Source organism: Charadrius vociferus, unplaced genomic scaffold (assembly GCF_000708025.1).
Source record: "Charadrius vociferus isolate BGI_N301 unplaced genomic scaffold, ASM70802v2 scaffold163, whole genome shotgun sequence".
NCBI lineage: Eukaryota > Metazoa > Chordata > Aves > Charadriiformes > Charadriidae > Charadrius > Charadrius vociferus.
The window spans coordinates 8848188-8869288 of record NW_009648332.1 but is presented as its reverse complement, the minus strand read 5'-3'; the positions used below and the strand labels follow the sequence as shown (position 1 = coordinate 8869288).

The 21101-nt window shown below is 39.8% G+C and overlaps 1 protein-coding gene across 1 annotated transcript; it reads left to right on the top strand.

Annotated features, from left to right (window-relative positions):
* Positions 1-1060: 1060 nt before the first annotated feature.
* On the top strand, positions 1061-20880 carry CFAP57 (cilia and flagella associated protein 57). Its single transcript, XM_009884869.1, has 21 exons — positions 1061-1069; positions 1509-1795; positions 1971-2154; positions 2970-3119; positions 4202-4341; positions 5021-5186; positions 5577-5690; positions 6187-6399; positions 7004-7177; positions 8853-9014; positions 9514-9669; positions 11240-11333; positions 12234-12424; positions 13424-13597; positions 14725-14883; positions 15301-15444; positions 16618-16734; positions 17869-18003; positions 18087-18230; positions 20254-20380; positions 20672-20880. The coding sequence occupies exons 1-21, from the start codon at positions 1061-1063 to the stop codon at positions 20878-20880; spliced, it is 3249 nt and encodes a 1082-aa protein (XP_009883171.1).
* The last annotated feature ends 221 nt before the right edge of the window (positions 20881-21101 follow it).

The window sequence follows — 21101 nt, the reverse complement described above, 5'->3', positions numbered from 1 at the left end:
AGCAGCATCTGCCAGGTAAGGGCCACGGCCCTTGCAGGCTCCACATCCACCGTGCCAGCCCCGGGCCCGGGCCCATTCGGTTCCCCTGGGCCTTGCCAGGGTACCGGGGTGCGCACACCTGCCTCCAAAACTGAGCTGGGCCAGCCTCTCTGTGGCTTATTTTTAATGTTTTGGTTCACAGTTGTCTGGTGCTTTGGGAGCCTATTGCAGTCTTTCAAAAAGGTGGATAAAAGGATCAAACTTTAGATCAACATGTACTGGGTGCCAGGGAGCACCTAAGTTCAGTTAGCAGAATACGTGCACAGTACGTTTTCCTGTGGCCACATGGCTTCTATCCAGGGCAAGATAGGGAGGAGAGGGCCCCGCACTGTAGATTTCATATAGTTTCCGTGGCCTTTCTTGGTGTCTGTTGTTGTCTTCCTCAGCAGTAGGACACTGGGCTAAATAAATTTTTACTTTGACCAGTAATGGACATTCTCATGTATGTATCTCTTGTATCACATGAGATTCTCTTGCATCACATGAGATCTATGGTGTGGGGCCAGTACAACAGTGAGCGTGCAACGTGTCCTGCAGAAACACTCATTAAATATCTTGGCTGTGCTCAGTAGGTATAACACACATCTTGGAAGCTCTTGGCATGCTCGTGCCCCTTTTCCTTCCTGCAGTCCGTTCCATGTGCAGATCAGAGAAGCAGCCTAGGAAGAGTGGCTAGGAGCAGGCTGATGGCACTCAAACAATTCCTGCATCCTGCTTTGGGTGTCCTTTTTTAGTATCTTTGTTGCAGGGAGGTTAGAGGCTGTCAGTACATGGGTTGGTTGGACCCCAGCTGTCAGTTTTTCTGGGGTACAGCTACAAGCAGAGGTTGGGTGAACTACTGACTTCATGAGCTCAATTCCTAAAGAGAGGAGAGTGACTGTAAAGACAACTGCTGTCTAAAGTCCCATTAAACATGAAAAATTAGGTCTAACTACCCCTAATATCCTTCATGTTGCGTATTGGGATGGCTATTCCACTGTTTTCACCAATAAACACCTAATTATGTAAATTAATATTCATAATGGGCAAGGTTTGCCTGAAACACAGAAACACAGAGTTTATTCCTAGCCTTTAAGAATGAATGGTTGCATTTTTCAGGAAGCTTGCTACTGGAAAAAAAACTTGCTAAACAGCAGTAAAGAGGTATTTTGGCCTTACTTTTGTCATTTAATCCTGAAGGGCAGAGACAACTTTCTCTTTGGTATTGAATTGTGATTCAGATATAGTCTTAGCTTAATCGAGCTAATGTATTTGTAGAATCATGTAAAAATTGAAAGGGGGAAAACTGCAATATGTAGTTATGATGGCTATTTCTTAGTCTCTTCTGTATTCCTTTATGTTTCTATGAATCTTCTTCCCTTGTTTGTTTTCCTGTATCTGGTATTGAAAGTCTTTGGAACAGGTATAATATTTGCTTATTTATAAACATAGTTGTGTAAAATAATTTCTCTTTCTTTTTTTTTCCATAGGTGAGCTTTAGTCCTCAAGACAATGCACAGGTTTGTGTCACTGGAAACGGCTTTTTTAAACTGTTTAAGTATAGTGAAGGAACTTTGAAACAGACGAATTTACAAAAGGGAGAGCCGCAAAACTACTTGTGCCATGCCTGGCTGTCCAAGGAGGAAGTTATATGTGGTACTGACACAGGCAAACTTATCTTGTTTGAAACTGGGGAGCTGCACTGGGAGACAACTGTAGAGTACAAAAAACCACCCAGGGAACTAGAAGAAGATGCAACCACAAACGAATATGAGAGGTAAATCTGTTAAATACTAATAGTTTCACGCATGTGCATGCAGATAAGTTGCAGGTCATTCACTTATTTCCTTCTTGTCCAGTTTATGAATTGGTTACAATATTTTGATTGCTGCTGGTAAGCATTTTTTGTTTTGTCCTTTAGTCTTAAGTCTTCATGCATTTCCTGTTTGCAGTTCTTCTGATGTCTCTTGTGGACTGGCCTCTGAAGAGAATGGTTCACAACAGGATTCTTTGCCTCAAATATCTGCAGTTGCAGCTTATTCCAAAGGCTTTGCATGTTCATCTAGCCCAGGAGTTGTTCTTCTGTTTGAGAAGACCAAGGAAAAGGAGGTCTACAAGGAGAGTCAAGAAATCTGGGTAGGGAGAAAAAAGGAAGGGATTTGCCAGAGGTCACACTCAAAGTTAGTGACAGATGTCCTTTTGCAAAGTAGCTCTGCATGTTCCTATATGTAATATGGGCTCTGAGGCTGCTAAGCTTCAGGAAACCTTTAAGAAACTTTTATTTATGGAGACCTTTGGAGCTAAGAAGTAATGTACATCAGCTTTGAAGAATTAGGCTGCTTGGCTTTTTCAAGGCAGAGCTTTTCTCCCCTCAGATATTTATTATGGCTGTCATGAGATTTGTGCACTCTAAAGTAATCTAGTAAGATTTCTAACAGTTCTATGGCAAGCTGTATGCATTGACTTACTGGAGCGTCTGGATAAGAACATTTAACTCTGATGACCTGGTCAAGCCTTCATACTCTGGGCCTAAAAGGTCAGATCTTCCCTATGCATGAGACCATGTAATAAGACTATTATCAACCTGAATGATACAGTGCAAAGAATTCTGAGATCACAATTTTCAGGCAGTTTTCATTCTGACACTTGCTGGGTTTTTTCATCGATGTTTTTTTGCTACCATTTTCATTTTGTTTAATGCAGTACGTAAGATTACTGCTGAAATGTCCTCTGATACTGTTTTCAGCTGTAATGCTATAGATACAGTTAGGTTTTCTTGTCCTCTATTCCCTGCCTTACAGTAGTTATGTACTATTAAATATCCAAGTTGTCTTACTGATGTTATGTATATGCTTATTAGAGTAGCTTTATAGCAAGAGTCTGTGTGTGTGCATGCCTACTACTAAAACATGGAGACCCGGAGTATCCCATGGGATGCATTTCTTGTGCAGCTTCCTCAGGACCTGTTCAGCAGTGAGCCAAAAAAATCAGGCAGACAGGAGATTATATGTATATGCTTCAGCCCCTCTGAGGAAACAATGGTCGTTAACACAAATGAAAATCAGCTTTACATGTTTACTATGGTCACCGATCTTCTGAAGGTGAGTGCAATCTTACCATATTCCACAGCCATCGTGTTTAGTAAAGGATGTATTGTACTGGCACAGGCTATTCAGTGTCGATTTCTATGATGCATTCTCATAAAATCCATCAAATAGCATTTGAACCCTTAAAGCTCATGATATGAAGTGTTCTGAATGCTTCTCTAAGAGCTGTATTTCAGTAGCCCCTTGTTCAAGCATCCCTCCATATGAATACCTGGTGTTATTCAGCAGAATCATAGAGGACACTCTTAAGACCGTTCAAGGGTCCATGTCACTGTTGAACCACTTAAGTAAGGCTTTAAGAGAAAGATTTTTAACGTAACTGTAGTAGTTTATGCTCCTCTGTAATATGCAGAGACTTTAATGCAACAATAAAGCTGGAACAGCCATGGCAATCTCATGTTACTCTAAAATAGTAGTTAGAAGTGAAGCCTCTTTGTGAAGGACAAACATAATGAAAAATATTCCTTACTCTGAAGGAATTAAATAGTACAAAGACAAGAGATAAATGTATTATCATGAAATAGACTTGCGTGGAGTTAAATACATAACCTGTACAGGCTTACGGAAAGATCTTTACAAAAAGAGATTTTGTAGTTACAGGTCCTTTTTCTGCATGCAGCCTAAAATTTAATTGGTGCTTCACTTCCAGCATGTACTAGCTAAACATCCTGGTTAAGTTGTTTATCACTCAGCATTTGATTATTTTTAAATATGTATCTGACCAGAAGGTCTTAACTGAGTTCTTGCAGTCCAGTTTTATTTATTTATCTAACTTGCATTTCTTTATGCACCTACAATTATGTTCTGCTCTCACTGGTGTATGAGAACTACAGACCCTACATCTTCCCTGCATCACTTTTCTTGATTATTAAGTTAAAATTGATTCTACCGTTGTTATGTTGTTAACATTGCTAAGTTGTTAACATTATTATGTGCAGACCGGTGCAATGAAAGGATTAAGTGGTTTCCTCAAATCTGTTTGATTATTGTATGCAAAGAGCTATGACAGATTTCTTACTGAGTTACTGCCTGCAGTGAAATATTTGTGATTTTTTTATGTTCTCGTTGTTTCTCAGGAGAAGACAGATTATTTTGCATATCTGAATTTCCCATTGCATTCTGCTTCGATCACTGGTCTGGACATCTGTGTTTGGAAACCCATTCTTGCTACTTGTTCCCTGGATAGATCTGTCCGCATCTGGAATTACAAGACGAAGTAAAGAGTTGTTTGTGTTTGTTATTACCTCTTATTTTTTCATGTATTGTATTTAGCAGGCATCAGCAGCAATCTCATACGAATGAGAGCGTGGTTCTGGTAAAATTCTTGAGTGGTGTGGGATGCAAATGGTCTTAATGACATGATTTGGGGAGTGTGAACATGCAGTGCCTTTAAAACTGGTGCCAAAAGAATCCAAAGCCTTGTCTCTTAAGCCATTTTTGTGTCAGACTTCTCATGTGTTTAGAAAAAAAAAATCTTCAGGAATGTTTCATTCGTCTTAAGATACTGTTGTCTCATCTCTTGCTTCATAGCCATAGTTCTTAAGCAAAATGACTCCACCTTTCAAGGTTCTATGGAGGGAGAGGGGGAGAAAAACAAGCCTCAGAAGAGATATTTGTGTGGGTTTGCAATCAGCGGTTCACTTACCTTCTTCGTTATATTAAAGTAAACAAGGATTTGCCCTTGCACCTTCCACGCCTCTGTGAACCAAAAAGTTCAGATTTGCCTTTGCTTCCTGTAACATCTTTACATACTTAACCGAATGACAACACATTTCCTCAAGGACAAAGCAGTCAGATTGTAGCTGCGGGTGTCCTTGCCAGGCCAGATAGCCTCCTGTGAAGTGTGCATAGGGAGTTTGTACTATTCCATACTGCGCAATGGTTTTCTCTTTCAGCACCTTGGAGCTTTATAAGGAATATCGGGAGGAAGCATACACAGTATCACTTCATCCCACTGGCCTTTTCTGTTTGGTTGGGTTTTCTGACAAACTGCGATTTATAAGTCTACTGTATGAGGACATGCATGTTTTCAAGGAGTTTGCTGTGAGAAAGTGTAGAGAGGTAAGGAGTGATGCAAAAATGAAATTGGGGAGTTACAGGGAGCAGAGTGGTGAAGAACATGACAGAAGATAGAAACCTCTGCAACAGATTCTAGTAGGATTTAGGATATCAAAGCATAGAGAAAAAGATTCCGACTATTGGAAGATGAGCCTGGACGGTGATGCATAACTGTGGACGTAGGAAGCAGCAGAAGGGATAGTTTGCTCAGAAATACTCAAGGACTGAATTTTACAGGGGAAAGCACCAATTAAGAAAGCAGTAAGAGACTAACTATGTCATAGAGTTTTCTTTTTGTGTAAGTCTGATATTAGACAATGTCATTGAAATTCAGTGTGGGAATTTTTGTATCCGCTGCATCTGCAGTAATGGGTGGTTATGTTCTTTTTGTAGTGCTCATTCAGTAACAGAGGCCATCTTTTTGCTGCAGTTAATGGAAATGTGATTCAAATTTATTCCAGCATCACCTTTGAGAATATTAATAATCTGAAAGGACATAGTGGGAAGGTTAGTATACAAATCCTATACGATACAACTCATTAAAGTATGAACTAGTTGGTAAGATGCATTTTGAAAAGGTAAAGTATAATTTTGGATCAAAAATGGGCCCAAAAATTAAAAATACGAAAGTCAGCTTTCTTTGGTCAGAAATCAATGTATACATGCACTAGATACATCTAAAGAGTCTGTCCTTAAATTGCAGGTGAATGAAGGGCAGGTAGCTGAACCAGGAGAAATATCCCAGTAATAAATTATAAAAATGTACTACTCAGTATTGAAATGAGCTTTTTCCTGACAGTGTGTTCATAAAGTAGTTCTTACTGATGTTTGTTGGTTTTTTTTGAATGCTAAAATGGAATTATTTTAGAAACATCTAGGGGTTTTTAAGTAAGGCTTAAAAATATGATTCCAAAGTTGTCATAGATTTACCAGTAAAATGACTCTATGCTGTTCTGTCTATAACTTACACATCGGGTTCCTTGTGGTGTTTTGCTTTTGCCAGATACATGCAGTTAAATGGAGTGCAGATGATGCTAAATTTGTCTCCTGTGATACACATGGTGCTGTGTATGAGTGGAACTTGTTGACAGGTAAAAGGGAGTCAGAATGTGTGCTCAAGTCCTGCATCTACAGCAGCATTGCCCTGTCTTCTGATGCCAAAATCATCTTTGCTGTTGGATCTGACCAAACTCTTAAAGAAATTTCAGACTCTTCGGTGAGCTAAGAAGCATTCTGGGATTTTGCTAAGTTCTGTGGGGAGGGTACTAGTGCTTTGGTTTCCTTATCATCCATAGGGATCAGTCTGGTTTTGATAACTGTGATATTTACAGACACTTCTCTTGTGTTCTTACGTCCTTTACCATGAAACCTGAGATTTTGTTGGAGTTTTGTATTTTTATAACTTCACTTGGATTTACCTAGAAATCTTGTAATCCAGCTAACAAACTAGCTTGGCAATATTGTATCAACTGTCTTGCTGAAATATGAGTGTATTGCATCTACCACTGTAGGCTATGTGTATTATTATTATTTTTTTTGTCCAGAAAAGTAGTAAATTGTATGTGATAACTATTAGATCTTTCAGAGGTGATCAACTTGTGGATCCTAGCTTGAAATTTTTAGAGTGCATATCTATAAAGCTTAATACTAATTATTGTTCATGGCTTTACTCCTATAGCCATGTAGATTCTTTTAACTGCACTATTTGCTGCAGACAGAGGTATGACAATTGCTTATGCAATAAGTAATCAAATAGTATTGGGAAACTTAATGTAATGTGTGGGGTTTGTGTCGTGGTTTGATTTATTTTTTTTTTTTAGATCCAGCATGAAGTGCCTGCTTTTGGTGTTGTTTATACTGCAGTAGCTGTTTCTCATTCCGGGCACATGGTATTTGTTGGTACATCCCTGGGGACAATTCGAGCTATGAAATACCCATTACCTTTGACAAAGGATTTCAACGAATATCAGGCCCATGCAGGTGCTGTTACAAAGGTAACATAGAGTACTTTCTTTTCCCTGCAGTACCAGCTGTATGTCCTCTTTAGTGCTGATTCTTCTTTCCATTTCATAGCATAATACAGTAAAACTAAGGTTGAGCCTGCACATGGAGAATTAATTTTACAGCATTCATAGAAGTCCTGTCTCTAGAAATAGATACCACTGGATAAGCTGTCGTTGGCTAAAAAGTGGCTTACACCAGGATATATAATGTGGTATATCCCTGATGGAGAACTTTGATATAGCTCTTTCTGGAAAGAGGAAGGTAAAGTTACACAGGCTTGAAAACCTCTTGTGAGAATGGAAGGAGGAATGAGATAAATGTGTTAAGCAACTTGCTGCCAGGGTAAACAGCAAAAGAGATTGCAGTGCTAGTCTGCTAACCAGAGTATATTTCTAAATGGCTAATGAACAGCATCTGAAAGGTGGGGATATTGTGAGTAGAGCCTGCAACCATGGAACGTTTCCGTGCCTTTTCTCCAGGAAGCCACATGTCCTGTCTTGTTAAAACTGTTCGTACTTTTGACATTTTAAGTATCACTGTCAAATACAGCACCTTGACTTAGAGCTGCACAGTCCAACATTAAGCTATGAACTTCAGTTATTGGAACGCTGCTTTCACCTCACTCGCAAGCTGTGTCAGCTTCCAGGTACTTTATGCCAGGGCATGCAGTCACAGGAGGCCTGGAGGAGGTGACAGTAGTTATTACTAGATAGTTCTTGCTGGGTTTATTTGCAGATTCAAAAGAAAACATTTAGCCATCTGTGCTTCAAAAAACTTCTCAAAGAAAAAAGCTAGAGACCTTTGGAATTGTCATATGAGACCCACCTGGAGTACTGCATCCAGCTCTGGAGCCCCCAACATAGGAAAGACATGGACCTGTTGGAGTGAGTCCAGAGGAGGGCCACAAAGATGATCAGAGGGCTGGAGCACCTCTCCTATGAGGAGAAGCTGAGAGAGTTGGGATTGTTCAGCCTGGAGAAGAGAAGGCTCCCGGGAGACGTTATTGCGGACTTCTAATACCTAAAGGGGGCCTACAGGAGAGCTGGGGTAGGACTTTTTACAAGGGCATGTAGTGACAGGGTGAGGAGGAATGGCTTTAAACTGGAAGAGGGTAGATTTAGATTAGATATTAGGAAGAAATTTTTTACTTTGAGGGTGGTAAGGCACTGGAACAGGTTGCCCAGAGAAGTTGATGAGGCCCCATCCCTGGAGGTGTTCAAGGCCAGGCCGGATGGGGCTTTGAGCAACCTGGTCTAGTGGGAGGGGCAGGGGCGTTGGAACTCGATGATCTTCAAGGTCCCTTCCAACCTAAACCATGCTATGATTATATATAAATTGCCTGTCTGTGCTATGACTGTCTAGACAGCCTTTTCTATTCCAGGTTTTTAAAAATCTTCCTACAGCTTTGAGAGCAGAAGCAGATCCAGTGTCTTCATGTGTTCTTCTTTTCTTTCCCTTCCCCTGTTGTCTGGACCAGGGTGGAGCAGGGGTAGAGGACATAATCAAAATGTTGGTAGTGGGACTATGTTAGTATTTCCACTGTTGACTTTCTGTGGTAGAAATGACAGGGAGTATGTGGGTGGGGAGAAAAATCTGGTATAAAAACAAACTGCATCTCCATTCTTCCTTATCTCTACTATTATTTTGTTGTTTCTTCCTTCTAAGATGTCTGTAACAAACGATGACCTATTTCTGCTGACTGCCTCAGAGGATGGCTCTATATTTATATGGAAAGTGTATGATAAAGGAGGTGGGATACTGAAATGGGAAAAGGAAGTTGAGTATGCTGAGGAAGTGCTGATCATGAGATCAGATATAGAAGAGAAGGTAGGAGGAGCAACTTGTGAACATGTACCATAGGATTCCTAGTGCATAGATGTCATGACACGACAACAGCTTATGAATTACATTTGCATGATGTTTGTGACTAGCTGTTCCTATATGGCCTTCTGTTTAAGAGGGCTTGCATGGCTTTTGTCATAAAAGGTTACAGCAAGTAGCTGCAGCTTTTTGTTAATATACAAACTGCATTGTATGAACACTTAGTGTGGAGAAAAGTTTAGACTTTTCTCTAATACTTTTCCCAGTCTCTCGAAAGCATTTTTAATGCAGTAGAGAAGTCAGAAGCTGCATTTCTATAAACCATCTTGTGAGATAACCAAGGAACTTTACTTCTGGAACTTATTCTTGGTCTGTCTGTCTGAAAATTCTCTGCAAAGGCTGTCTTTCATAAATATGTGCATGTAAATAAAACATCCGTAACAAGATGTTGCTAGTGGAAAATAATCTCTCTGTTAAAACTGTCCTGTCATCCATGTCCTAACAGAGTCAGGCAATGCTAGACCTGCAGATCCGTGTGAAAGAGCTACAGACAGAAAATGATTACCAGCTATGTCTTAAGGACATCTACTTTAATGAAAAAATAAAGGAATTGGAAGAAAATTTCACTCAGGAAATAAGCTCCCTCAAAACCAAACACCAGGTATGATTCATATTGCAGAACCAAATACCAAGAAATCTTTCACTGAAGAGTTGAATTCAAGCTTGCATTATGTATGTATGAATACCATAAAGCATCTGAAAAATGAAACATTCCCTTCCATTAAAGACATTCTTCATATTTGTAAAGCATGAAGCTACCTTTGAGTCAAGTATCTTGTAACTACAAGGGGGTGCAAGAGTTCTCCTAGGTAGCCTATAAGTATCTTCACATAAAACCAGTTCCAGCAATAAATGCTGCCTGAGACCAAGCTATATCACCCTTGAGTAGAAATGGGACCATGCCTTAAAAGCTCCGTCACATGTAAGGTTGCAGCTGCTGCAGGATCCAACACTTACTCACTTTAATGCTGTCTTCTTTATGCCCTGACCGCTTAGCTGTTTTAAGAACGTCTGCTGAGATATCTTATATACTTTTTGGAAACAGAAGTAAAATATATTCCCTGAATTTCTTCTGTTCGTGTGTTTATTGATTTCTCTGTGGTCATGAAGCAGGACTTCCCTGAAAGGCAAAAGCCACCATAATACTTGCCACTGTCTTATCTATTTGTGTCTGTTCATTCTATTCTGTCCATCTGTCTGGTGCACACACCGAATTTCTGACCTGTAATTTGCTGTATTTCTGGACCCTTTTTAGAGTTAGAAAGCAAGTGATTCAGTAGCAATTTCTATGGCAGTAAGATGGCTTGAAGTGAGATATTACATATCACATGATTCAATTCTGTGTCAGCCTCATGTTCTTTTTGAGCTTTTAGATTACTATTATCCTGTCCTGGTGAGTTGTTACTGCTTGTTTTGATGAGTTGTACACGGTCCCTTCAAGCAGTATTTCAGTTTGACTGCACATAAAGAAGGATTCCAGTATGAAAGCTTGCCAGGTTACTTCCTAGTTTTATTATTTGTTGTGTCCAGCAGGCGAATGGAGTATTTATGCTTATGCAAGATCCATACAGTTGTTATGAGCAGAAAGTGAAAAAATTGTACCTATGGTACAATTCCCAACTTTTCTGGGAAATTTCTTACCCATTTTCTTGTTCCAGTTCTTTGTGCTTTTTTAGAAGATTCACTCATTTGTAGTGGTAGTCAGACATTCCAAGCAAATGGCATTCAAAACTCACTTTTGCGTAGGTTTATGTCATTCTGCAAATGTCAGCGCTTTAGGACCTCAAGGTTGCTTCAAGTGAGATAGGAAGCAGCTTGAACTTTAATATCTGGACAACAATTTATGGAACTGCAAATTCTCCTCAAGCAGGCACACACAAAGAAGTGGAGACTTTTGTAGCTCACAAACTTTTGTTGTTAGATTAGGATTATACATTATACATTATTATAATACCCTGTATTATATGAACTCCATTTGCTACTTTCCCTCAGCTGACTAATCTCTGGGAAAACTTTGCTTAGTGACACGTGGCATCTGAATTTTGGTGACAGCCATCAAACGTAAATTCTGTTATGTATGTGTTCCCCACCATGGGCATGAGCACAAACAATTTGGACACTGCTTTGCCTAGTTTCAAATTAAAATGTATTTTTCTTATTTTTTTCCCCAGATTTTACAGGCAGAGAAAGAAAAACAGGAGCTACAACACCAGCTTCAACTGTCTGAGCTGATGAATAAACAGGCCAGGGAGGTGCAACAGCTAGGTTAGACTATAACAAGTGTTTGTAATTTGAATCTGGAGGAAGTGTGTTAGATTCATAGCAAGTAATGTGTCAGCGAGGGATAGCTAGAGTACCAGTACAAGGAAAAATGCGTGTATGTCATGTAGATGTTGCAGACCAAATGTTTGTCTAAACTGCACCACAGACATGACCATGATGAGAACATGCACATGGGCACTGTATCTTAGATGTTTGGGTTTTGAGATCAGTAATTTCTTCTTTTATCTTATCGCTCACTGTGCAAGAATAGTGAAGTCATACAGTTCAGCAAGGAGGCTAATGTACAATGCACACAACATGGAAATACCTGGACCCCAGATTCATCATCAAGATCAAGCAGAAATAATGCAAATTAGTAACAAAAAGCAAGTCCACCCATAAATGAGCCCATTGCCTGCTCATATTCTGTAACAGTTGTGCTTATACAGCTCTGTTGTGGTTGTCGTCTTAAGACAATGCCTAAATTAGCTGTTATTAATTTGTTGTAATGGCAGGTTTTGGTATAGGTTTTAGATTTGTTCAAGCTGGAACAGAACAACATTCTGTCCCGATGCAGCAAGCAGGGATATAGCAGAATATTTAGAGACACAACTGAGAAAGGTGAATGGCAGCTTTGGAACAGGCATTGTTAGTGAAGTGGTAAGTAAAAGGAAGAGCAGGAAAATCAAGAGATGGTTTTCTGATGTAAAATTTTGCATGGCTGCAGAGTCTAAGACGTCTGGATATCTAATGAAAAAAGTGTGATTAAGTGCTTCCAGTGTAACTTATTGTAACCAGCTGCCAAAAAGACAGTAGAGAATAAGACATTGATGGCTGTAGAAGGATAGGATACACCTCTCTTTTCTAGCAGTTTTGTCTGTTCCATATGTTTCCTGTTACCAGAATCTGACAGTAATCAGAAGCTGTTAATGGAAAATGAGAAATACCAGGAGCTGGAAGTGAAATCCCAGAGGATGCAGGAGGAATACGAGAAACAATTGCACAATTTGGAGGAAAGCAAAAGCAAGGCTGTGAAGGAGCTAACAGAATATTACGAGGAAAAACTTAACGAGAAATCTGCTCTGCTGGAAGAGGTAGGAAACTTGATTTGCAGTTTGAATTATTGACTAATTTTATCTCCAACTGTGATAAAATGTTCCCTGGGAAGGAAAGGCTCTGTCCGTGCAAGTCTTAATCTGGCTGTAACCTTGGGGATGTATGTTGACAGGTAGAATAGTAATGAGGAAAACCCAGCTGACTTACCAACTTTTCTGGGCTTTGTATCTTGAGTAAGTAACCTGCTAAGATTAATCTCCTTTGGCATTCTCTGCTTTGCCTCTCTTTCTCCTAGATCCAAGAATTCCTGTTTATTAATGAGGGTTAGATGATACATTTACTGTGATTGAAGACAGATTCAATCTCCTTGTTATAGTGTAGAGATAACATTTCTAAAATGGTGAATCCATCCCTGAGTCCCTGTGGTTCCTGCCTGCATAATTTGAGGGACAAAGAGAAATACCCTGAGTAATTAAAAACCTCCTGCACGTTGATGTCAAAGACTTGGCTTGACAAAGGGCAGCCAGAGAACTGATACTTAGATATCTAAAGTCAATAAATTCTATCAACATTACTGTTTGCAGCCCTATGTTGTAATACCAATTTGGAAAGAATGTGAAGAATGAATGTGAGAAGAGAGGCATACAGAGACTGACGCAAACCTGAGTGGTTATTTGTCCTAATGCATCAGAAACAGCAATTTTAAAAAATCTTCTCAAGTGTTACTCATGTTTGCGTTTTCTGCAGCTAGAACAAGTTTGCTGATGTTAGTATTTGGGCCAGGTTCCTAACATGAAGCATCCAAGCCTTAACAAGATTTTTTTTTTAATAGTAATTTTTTATTTTTGTCTTAACAGTTTTTAAAGTTACATGAATCCCCTAAGAAGTTAAGTTACCTTAAATTATATTGCTGTAATTGAAGAGTCCACTAAATATAGATCCTCCCAGGAGAAACACAGTTACAAACAAAGAATTCTTCTCTTCTTTATTAGTCTCTTACTGTTGTCTTCTCTAATGTTTGCTTTCCTTAACTGCAGGCAGAGGAGAATATGAGGCAGCAGCTTCAAGCACATGAAGAAATTAAGAAACAAATTGAAGAAGACGAAGACCAAGAAATCCTGGAAATCAAAATCAAGTATGAGAGACGGCTCTTGGAAGAAAAGGAATCAAACCTGCAACTGAAAGGAGAAATAGGAGTCATGAATAAAAGGGTATGTCCTATTCTGAGATAGGATCAGACCTGCACGTGAAGATCTGTAGCCGAGGACTGAATGCGATTAGTGGCTTGTCAATTTAGTCTGTTAATTTAGTTTGTAAATATGTGGCATTTCATATGAGAATAGTAGACCTTTCTTATATCAGTTTGAATGTTTCAGAATATCTGGGCAGAAGAAGCAGCTGTGTGCTGATTGTATTGCTGATATGATTAGAGATAGATGATAGAGGACGTGTGCTTTTATTAGTACACTTTTTTATGTTACGTAGTTTTAAATGATAAATAATAATACTGTTCATCCTATGATGGGAAAGAAATGAACCTTTTCATTTTTCCAAGATCTACTGCGTTGCTTTGTTAGAAAAATACTTCTACTGCTTCATTCAATGCAATAAACACTTTGTCTTTTGTATGCATCATCTTTTTTTATTGGTTTTACTAGGATTTTTAAGGAGCATAAACCTTTTACCTCTTTTATTGGCTGGGTATTACATTTGCATAAGAACATTCGAGGGACATTTTTTCTTTTCAGTTTCTTCAGTATCTATCTGGAGACAGAGATGTTCTCTTCCTTCATACGCTCTATTATCATGGTACTGTTTTCAGTTCTGTTGTCTTCTCGACACCAGGGATTACTTCATGGGTCTTCACAGTTTGACCAGCACCATCCCTTGGTTTCGGCTTTCTTGGCTTCACAGATATTAGTACTGAGGTGGGATTTTGAGAGTACCCAAGAACTATGAACTAGGCACCCTTCCAGTCTACTTTTGACATCTTTAGAGATGTATGACACATGATCACTTTAAAATAATTTTGCATGGCTTGAGTGTTATTTGAAGCTGATGCTTGGGTATAATATCCATACCCTTCTTGGTTCTGGATACAAATTAATTGATTCCTTGTAGTGCACTGAGTATTCTGTCAGAATATACAGAAAATGCAAAACTGGATATTCAACCCCCTTTTGAGTTATAGGTATTCAAGTGATGTGAATCTCTTTCATCACATCTTAGTTTGGTATCCTTTATCCCACACTGTCTACAAGGTATCTTACAGAGTAGGATGGCTAAGTTGTGCATAGCTTTTGGAGAGTGTTAAGTTCTTATTTGTTTGCATCTCTAGTTGAACAGCCTACAGAAGGAGCTCAAGGAGCGAAACAGGGACATTGAGGAAATGAGACTGGAACAGCAGAAGCTGCAAGGCATCATTAAGTCACTGGAGAAGGACATCTTGGCACTAAAGACAGAGATTCAAGAAAGAGCCGACACTATCCAAGACAAGGTGAGAAACTGGACAATTGGCTCAGATCAAAGTCACCCTCCCTTAATTTAATACAGAAATTTATTTTAATAATATTGTGTTGTGATAATGTCACATGACTGGAGACTCAGTTTTAACTTAAAGAATTTGCCATCTTTTGTTTGGAATTTTAGTTGATAGTTGACATTCTAAGCTTTTCTTGGGAAGCTCAAGTTCAAGATGTTGAGTTTCTTATCCCCTGTTCTGGGATCTGTAGATGGCTCTCTGTGTTATTTGTCCCCTCCTTTCCCACCCAATCTGTGTAGATGTACAACTGAAGTTCAGTCTTCCACTAGACCTGTGACTGCTGGTTTTGCCTCTACCATATTTGGACCTAGTCCTAGGGATCTGTTTGAGAGTGCTGTGTCTGATTCAGATCTCTGTACCGATTTCTCCCAGGAGAAGCATATATATGACCTAAAAAAGAAAAATCAGGAACTGGAAAAGTTCAAGTTTGTACTGGATTACAGAATAGAGGAGTTTAAAAAGCAAATAGAGTCACGTGAAAAGGATATTAAAACATTGAAGGAGCAGATCCATGAGGTGAGTAACACTCTGATTTGGCCTCTGCTACTAAGCCCTTTGTCTGAATACAAAGATGACCCGGCAAGTCCCGTGGAAGACTCCACCCTGTTTGTTCCTTGACTTCTTTTGAGAATACACAGCACTGATTCAATATCTTTACAGCTAATAAAAATATTTGCGCACAATAGCTGCTATTTAATTTTCTATCACGTGCTACCAGTAATCAACACAGTTATTTAAGCTACTGTTTCAGTATTTAATTCTAGACTCTCAGTAGTATCAGTTTTGCTTCAAAATAGATCTTGTCCTTATGTGGTTGCCCTCCACATACCACATAGACTTTGCAAGACACTGCCTTTACTGATCTGGAGGAAGAGAGAGTGAACTTCTCTCGGAAAAGTTGCAGACTTATGCAAACATAACTCTGTTTAGGTGTTAGGTACGTGGACAAATTACTGTTCATCAGCTGATCCATGGAAAATTTCCATTTATTCATACTTAGCTTGCAGCAAATTCATTGAGGCAACATATTTATGAGAGAAACTTACTGTGATCTCTCCATAGATGTACTTTTAGCTCAGCCAAACTAGGACTATGGTGACATAGCTAATCAATGACCTATTAGCTTTCGTAAGTCTGTTTATTCAGAACAAAAGCCTTTTAAATAAAACGCAAACTCATGAACAATTTGTATGTACATCAGACTTGCATGATGAAAGCCCTGTTCTCACTTCTGGTCATCACCTGATGCCAGTAAATACTGCAGTACCCTTATTACTTTTTTTCCCTGTATTCTGCATGTGTGCCCACAGCTTTTCAATGCATTTGTTTCTTGTCAGTATCAGAATCTTATTGTTGCACTTACTCTTTCCAGTATTGACTGTTAATTTCCATCTTGCCCATTTTTATTCAAAAGGAACAGTAGAGCTCCAGTTCAGCTCAAGGAAATGAAGGGGCATCACATCACTTCAATAACTCACTCAAAAGGGAGTTGAATATCCATTTTTGTGTTTTCTGTATATCCTGACAGAGGGCAGTGTTGTTCCAAAATTGACTTTTTTCATGTTGTAATTCAACCTGAAGGGGGATCTACTCCCTCAAGTCTGTATTTCCAGTCTCTGATTTTCCTGTTATGTGTTGTTTTTTCGTGTCTCATTTTAGTCCTGATTTCCTCCTCCTGCTTCCTTTCAGATGGAGAGGGAGCTGGAACGATTCCATAAGGAGAGCACACAGTTGAAGCTGAACATCACACAACTGCAACAGAAACTAAAGGCAGCCAATCGTGAGATGCACAGAGAGAGGCAGAAGGTATGGGGTACAACCACTGTGCAGGTCATACATAATGAAGTTTGTGGGGACAGAACACTGCAGAAGCATTACTCCAAGCAAACAGGTAGTTCAGGAATACTGTGTCCAAGGACCAGGAGAGTCTCTGGTCAGTGGGGACAAAGACAGAAAGCTTCCAAGCCTTCAACCAGGTTAGAGAGTTGATATTAAAAACATCCGATTATTTATGTGTCAGTTTGTTCAATCAGCACATATTCTCCTGGGTGTAACAGAGCAGTGAGTCAAATGCTTAACTGACCACCCTTTCCTGCCCAAGCCTGAAATCTGGGGGCACTTGGCCTAAACAGGAGCAGCACGCAGGCTACCACCTACAATGAGACGTAGGCATTAGTAGGATGAAATGAAGGGTGGGCTTATTAATGGAGGACACAAGGACCCCTTGTGTTTGACAACAAGCACATCAGACATGAGGGAGGAAAAGGGACTGCAAATGAAAGTGAAGGAGCTTAGCTGGCAGTGCAGGACTGAAGAAGCAGGTAGAGGAGCCTGGTAGAAACCAAGTGAGAAGCACAGAATCACAGAATTTTCAGAGTTGGAAGGGACCTCTAGAGATCATCTAGTCCAACTCCCCTGCTAAAGCAGGATTGCCTAGAGCACATTACTCAGGACTGCATCCAGGCGGGTTTTGAAAGTCTCCAGAGAAGGGGACTCCACAACCTCCCTGGGCAGCCGAGAAGGCAATCTTGATGTGAAATCATCAAGTTGTGCATGTGTCTGATATGTGTTTTGTCCTTTGCCTTCTCTCATTAACTGCGTGGTGTTTCTACATAACAAGGTAGGTTGTATGGGAAGGGACAGTTGCGGATAGCATTTGTGATAATAAGCCACTGGTTTTCAGATGAGATCTCTGGACGCTGGCACTTACATTACCTAATGCAAGCATCTTGGATTATTATTACTGCTAAAACTTATCACTGCTATCCAGTATGTAGTGCTCACATCCCCAATGTGTTTATTAATGGCATATTTTTTAAAAATTAAATGGAAGTAAAGTATATGAGAACTTTCACCAGTTCTACTAGGCTTTGTAGAAAATCGCACATGATAGAGTGCTCTAATGAGCGAAGTAAGAATGTACCTACATCATTCTTGCAGAAGCAAAATATGGAAACTCTCATCAAACGATTTAAAACAGATCTTCATAGTTGTGTGGGCTTCATTCAGGATTCCAAAAAAATGAAGGATGGGATCCGTGAGCTCTACAGCAAGTATGTGCAGCAATCAGACACGGTGAGTCAGGGCCTTTGCCTTCTCCTTGCAGATTAATTTCTCTGGTAGTGTAATTACTGAGGCAACATGCTGTGCCCCCTTAGGTGGAGACTGAAGCAGTAGACACAGATTTGCAGCAGGAGTACATGAGACAGCGAGAGTATCTTGAGAGGAATTTGGCAGCTTTAAAAAAGAAGGTGGTGAAGGATCAGGAAATCCACCAAGCTGCTTACACGCGCATCGTGCAGGTAATAAGCCTTTTCCTTGTGGTCTGGAGAGGGAAAAAGGAAGCAGCTGCACAAAAGACACTTTAGTAGCCTTACCACTATGGTTTCTTAGGATTTTGAAGCAGTTTTCGTTTGCTTCCTTGCCAGAAGTTCCTGCGTTTTTTAAGTGCTTCCATTCAAGGATAATATTCATTAAGCTACTGAAGTTCTATAATTTTCTGGACAGAATGAGCAAGATCTCTGAAGTCAGAAATTGATGCTGTTTTGTGGATACTTTTGTTTTTCCCCCATTCCCTAATGTAAAAGGAGGCGGGGAATCTCTGCTTCCTGGATATTTTTAAGCAGTTAATGTACTTGGGTTTTATTTCAAGCAGTATTTATAATTGCAATCGTAGTCAATTTGCATCTGTCTGAGTTCCAACCTGTACTTGCTGTGTGGCAGTATTTAGGAAGTAATCTTGGAGGAAGAAAAGAAAAGAAAAAAAAAAATTACTTTCTTTGGCCACATAGTCCCACGCCTACTGGTCTGAATTCAGAAGAACTTTCTACTTTTCACATCCAGGTTTTTCGAGGAAGTGCAGAAACACATGACGAATATGCCTATTTGCACTAAGTTCTCTTGCTCAGAATCCTTGTTCCTTACAAGGCAAGGTAAACTTGTGACTGCTGGGGCCAAAGATCCAAATTGTTTTCATGGGGAGTGACAGGATCTAAACCTCCACACCAAACATCCTAGGAGGACAGCTCTTTTACGGTTTCTTCTTACCATGATCTCCTTCTGCTCAGTCAGCATTTCCTTTTCCCCTCACTAGCCCGTTCTTCATTGTTACTTTTTTATGCTTCCTCAGGGTCATTAGACCTCAATGCCCTCCTAAGTCATCTGCTCTTTGCTGTTTATTCATAGTGCTTCTTCAGGCCTAGGCAGCAGTGATCTTCTTCCCTGGCCCTGTTTTAATTTTTTTACTCCTTCTGTGAGTTAGATGTTTCCTTTTGGCACAAAAGGAGATGGCTTCAGAACGTAACCTGAAGAATTTCCTTGTTGGAATAGGGTGACAGATGGTACTCATAATGATAATACTTGATGTCTTGGATCAGTAGGCCTAACATGAAATGATGATTAAAACCAAATTAATAAAACATCTGGAAGATGAAGATATCAAAGGTTCTAACCAGCCTGGTTTCTTCAAAGAAAAAGCAGTTCTCTGAAGTCTAGTATATTAATGAGACTTTACAGCCAGGAGGAATTATCATGGCTTTCCAGTCCTTCACAGGGGCTTTTAAGACTAGTTTAGACAAACTTCTGTGAGGACTTGCTTGAAAAAGTAAATGACATGTTGATGGCCTTCTAGCTCTGTATTTCTATTATTCCTCAGTTGTACTTAGATTTTCAGAGCCGCGCATTCGTCTTTGAGTGACTATTCATAGGTACATTGCACTAGTGACAGCTGCAACAGATGATTAGAACTGTCGAGATTATTTTAATTATTCTTACCAATTGGCAAGTTGCTTGTTGTTAGACTATTAGTTTTCCCTCCAGCCTTCTGTATTTGTAATGGCTTCTTTGGTCACGTGGATACACAAGAACACTGAATAATCTTGAAGTGCCACTGCTTGAACTGAGGCATGTATAGTATGATCTTTTCTATAATATGTCCTACCTGTCTCTAACAGTCAGCACTGTAGGGACTTCCTAGGCTGTAGACTGCATCCAGACATCATATGCAGTTGTACCTGATGGCATCACCCTCCGTGCATTTGATCAATACCTTTTCTGAAACAATTGGTACCTTTTTCAAGGTGCAGTCAAAAAAGCAAAAGAAATATTAGCTTATTGAGCTAACATGGTTTCAGTACTGTCATGTTTTGGGTCAAATCTACTGTAGCCTTATCTGAGATGTTGTGTACTGTACTGATTGCCCTGTATCTTCTGCCTGTGATACTGATTCTATACTGGTCAGTGTCCTTCCCAATGATATGAAGATATATATTGCTGAGCCTGATAGTACCTGTGCTTTTCCTAATAGGGCATATTGGTTTTTTGCAGGAAAATGTGAGTCTGATTAAGGAAATTAATGAGTTGCGGCAAGAACTGAAGGTGGCCCACACGCAGGTACATGACCTCCGGTCAACACTAAGATTAACCAAGAAAAAGCAAGCAATTCAAGACACAGGTGAATAGTACTTCTTAGATGTTTTCCATATTGTCAGTACTCATTCCAGAAGCCCTTTTTGTCCTTGGTGAACAATTCTGTTACTGTCTGCATATCATTTCAGTTTGTCTGCCTGCTGGTACTGCCTGTTATATTGTAATGGTAGTTGTAGAAGCTGCTAAATACTGCAGAATCTTACTGTTTAGCTCTACTCATTCAGCCATGAAAGGTGCCTTTCCTTGTTCATGCCAAAGAACTCTATGAGCTGTACGTTTGTTACTCTGCACCATCCTCTTTGATTTTATCTTCTAGCTCCCTCCAATGAACTACTGTCCAGCCCAGCTGTCCTGAGGTTGGATGCAGAGAAGGAAAGTGAGAAAATCATAGAAATGCAGCATCTCGAAATTCAATACCTGAGAGACCAAATCCAGAAAGGGCAGGGCCCTGCAGTTCAGCCTCTCTTAGATGGCAGTCTTCCTCCGATGAATCTGGACAGAAGCCACAAGACACAGCAGCAGTGACCTGGTTCAAGGATGCTTTACATTATTATGTTCTCCTGGCAAGATCAGAAATGCAACAGCATAGATTAGACTTCCCTGATCCTATACTCTCCCACTAGAAGCATTTGTGCAGCAGTCACTGCTCTGAACACAAGGCAACAACCTTCACTCCCTTCTACTTTCCTGGAATCCGCCCTTTCCATGAGGCCTACAAGCCAAGAGAAAAAAAAAATAAATTTGTG

Excerpts from the sequence above, each read along its gene's own strand:
- CFAP57 (XM_009884869.1), top strand. Across the intron at positions 5,187-5,576 it reads CTGTGAGAAAGTGTAGAGAG|TGCTCATTCAGTAACAGAGG; the intron begins GTAAGGAGTGAT and ends TTCTTTTTGTAG. Across the intron at positions 20,381-20,671 it reads GCAAGCAATTCAAGACACAG|CTCCCTCCAATGAACTACTG; the intron begins GTGAATAGTACT and ends TTTATCTTCTAG.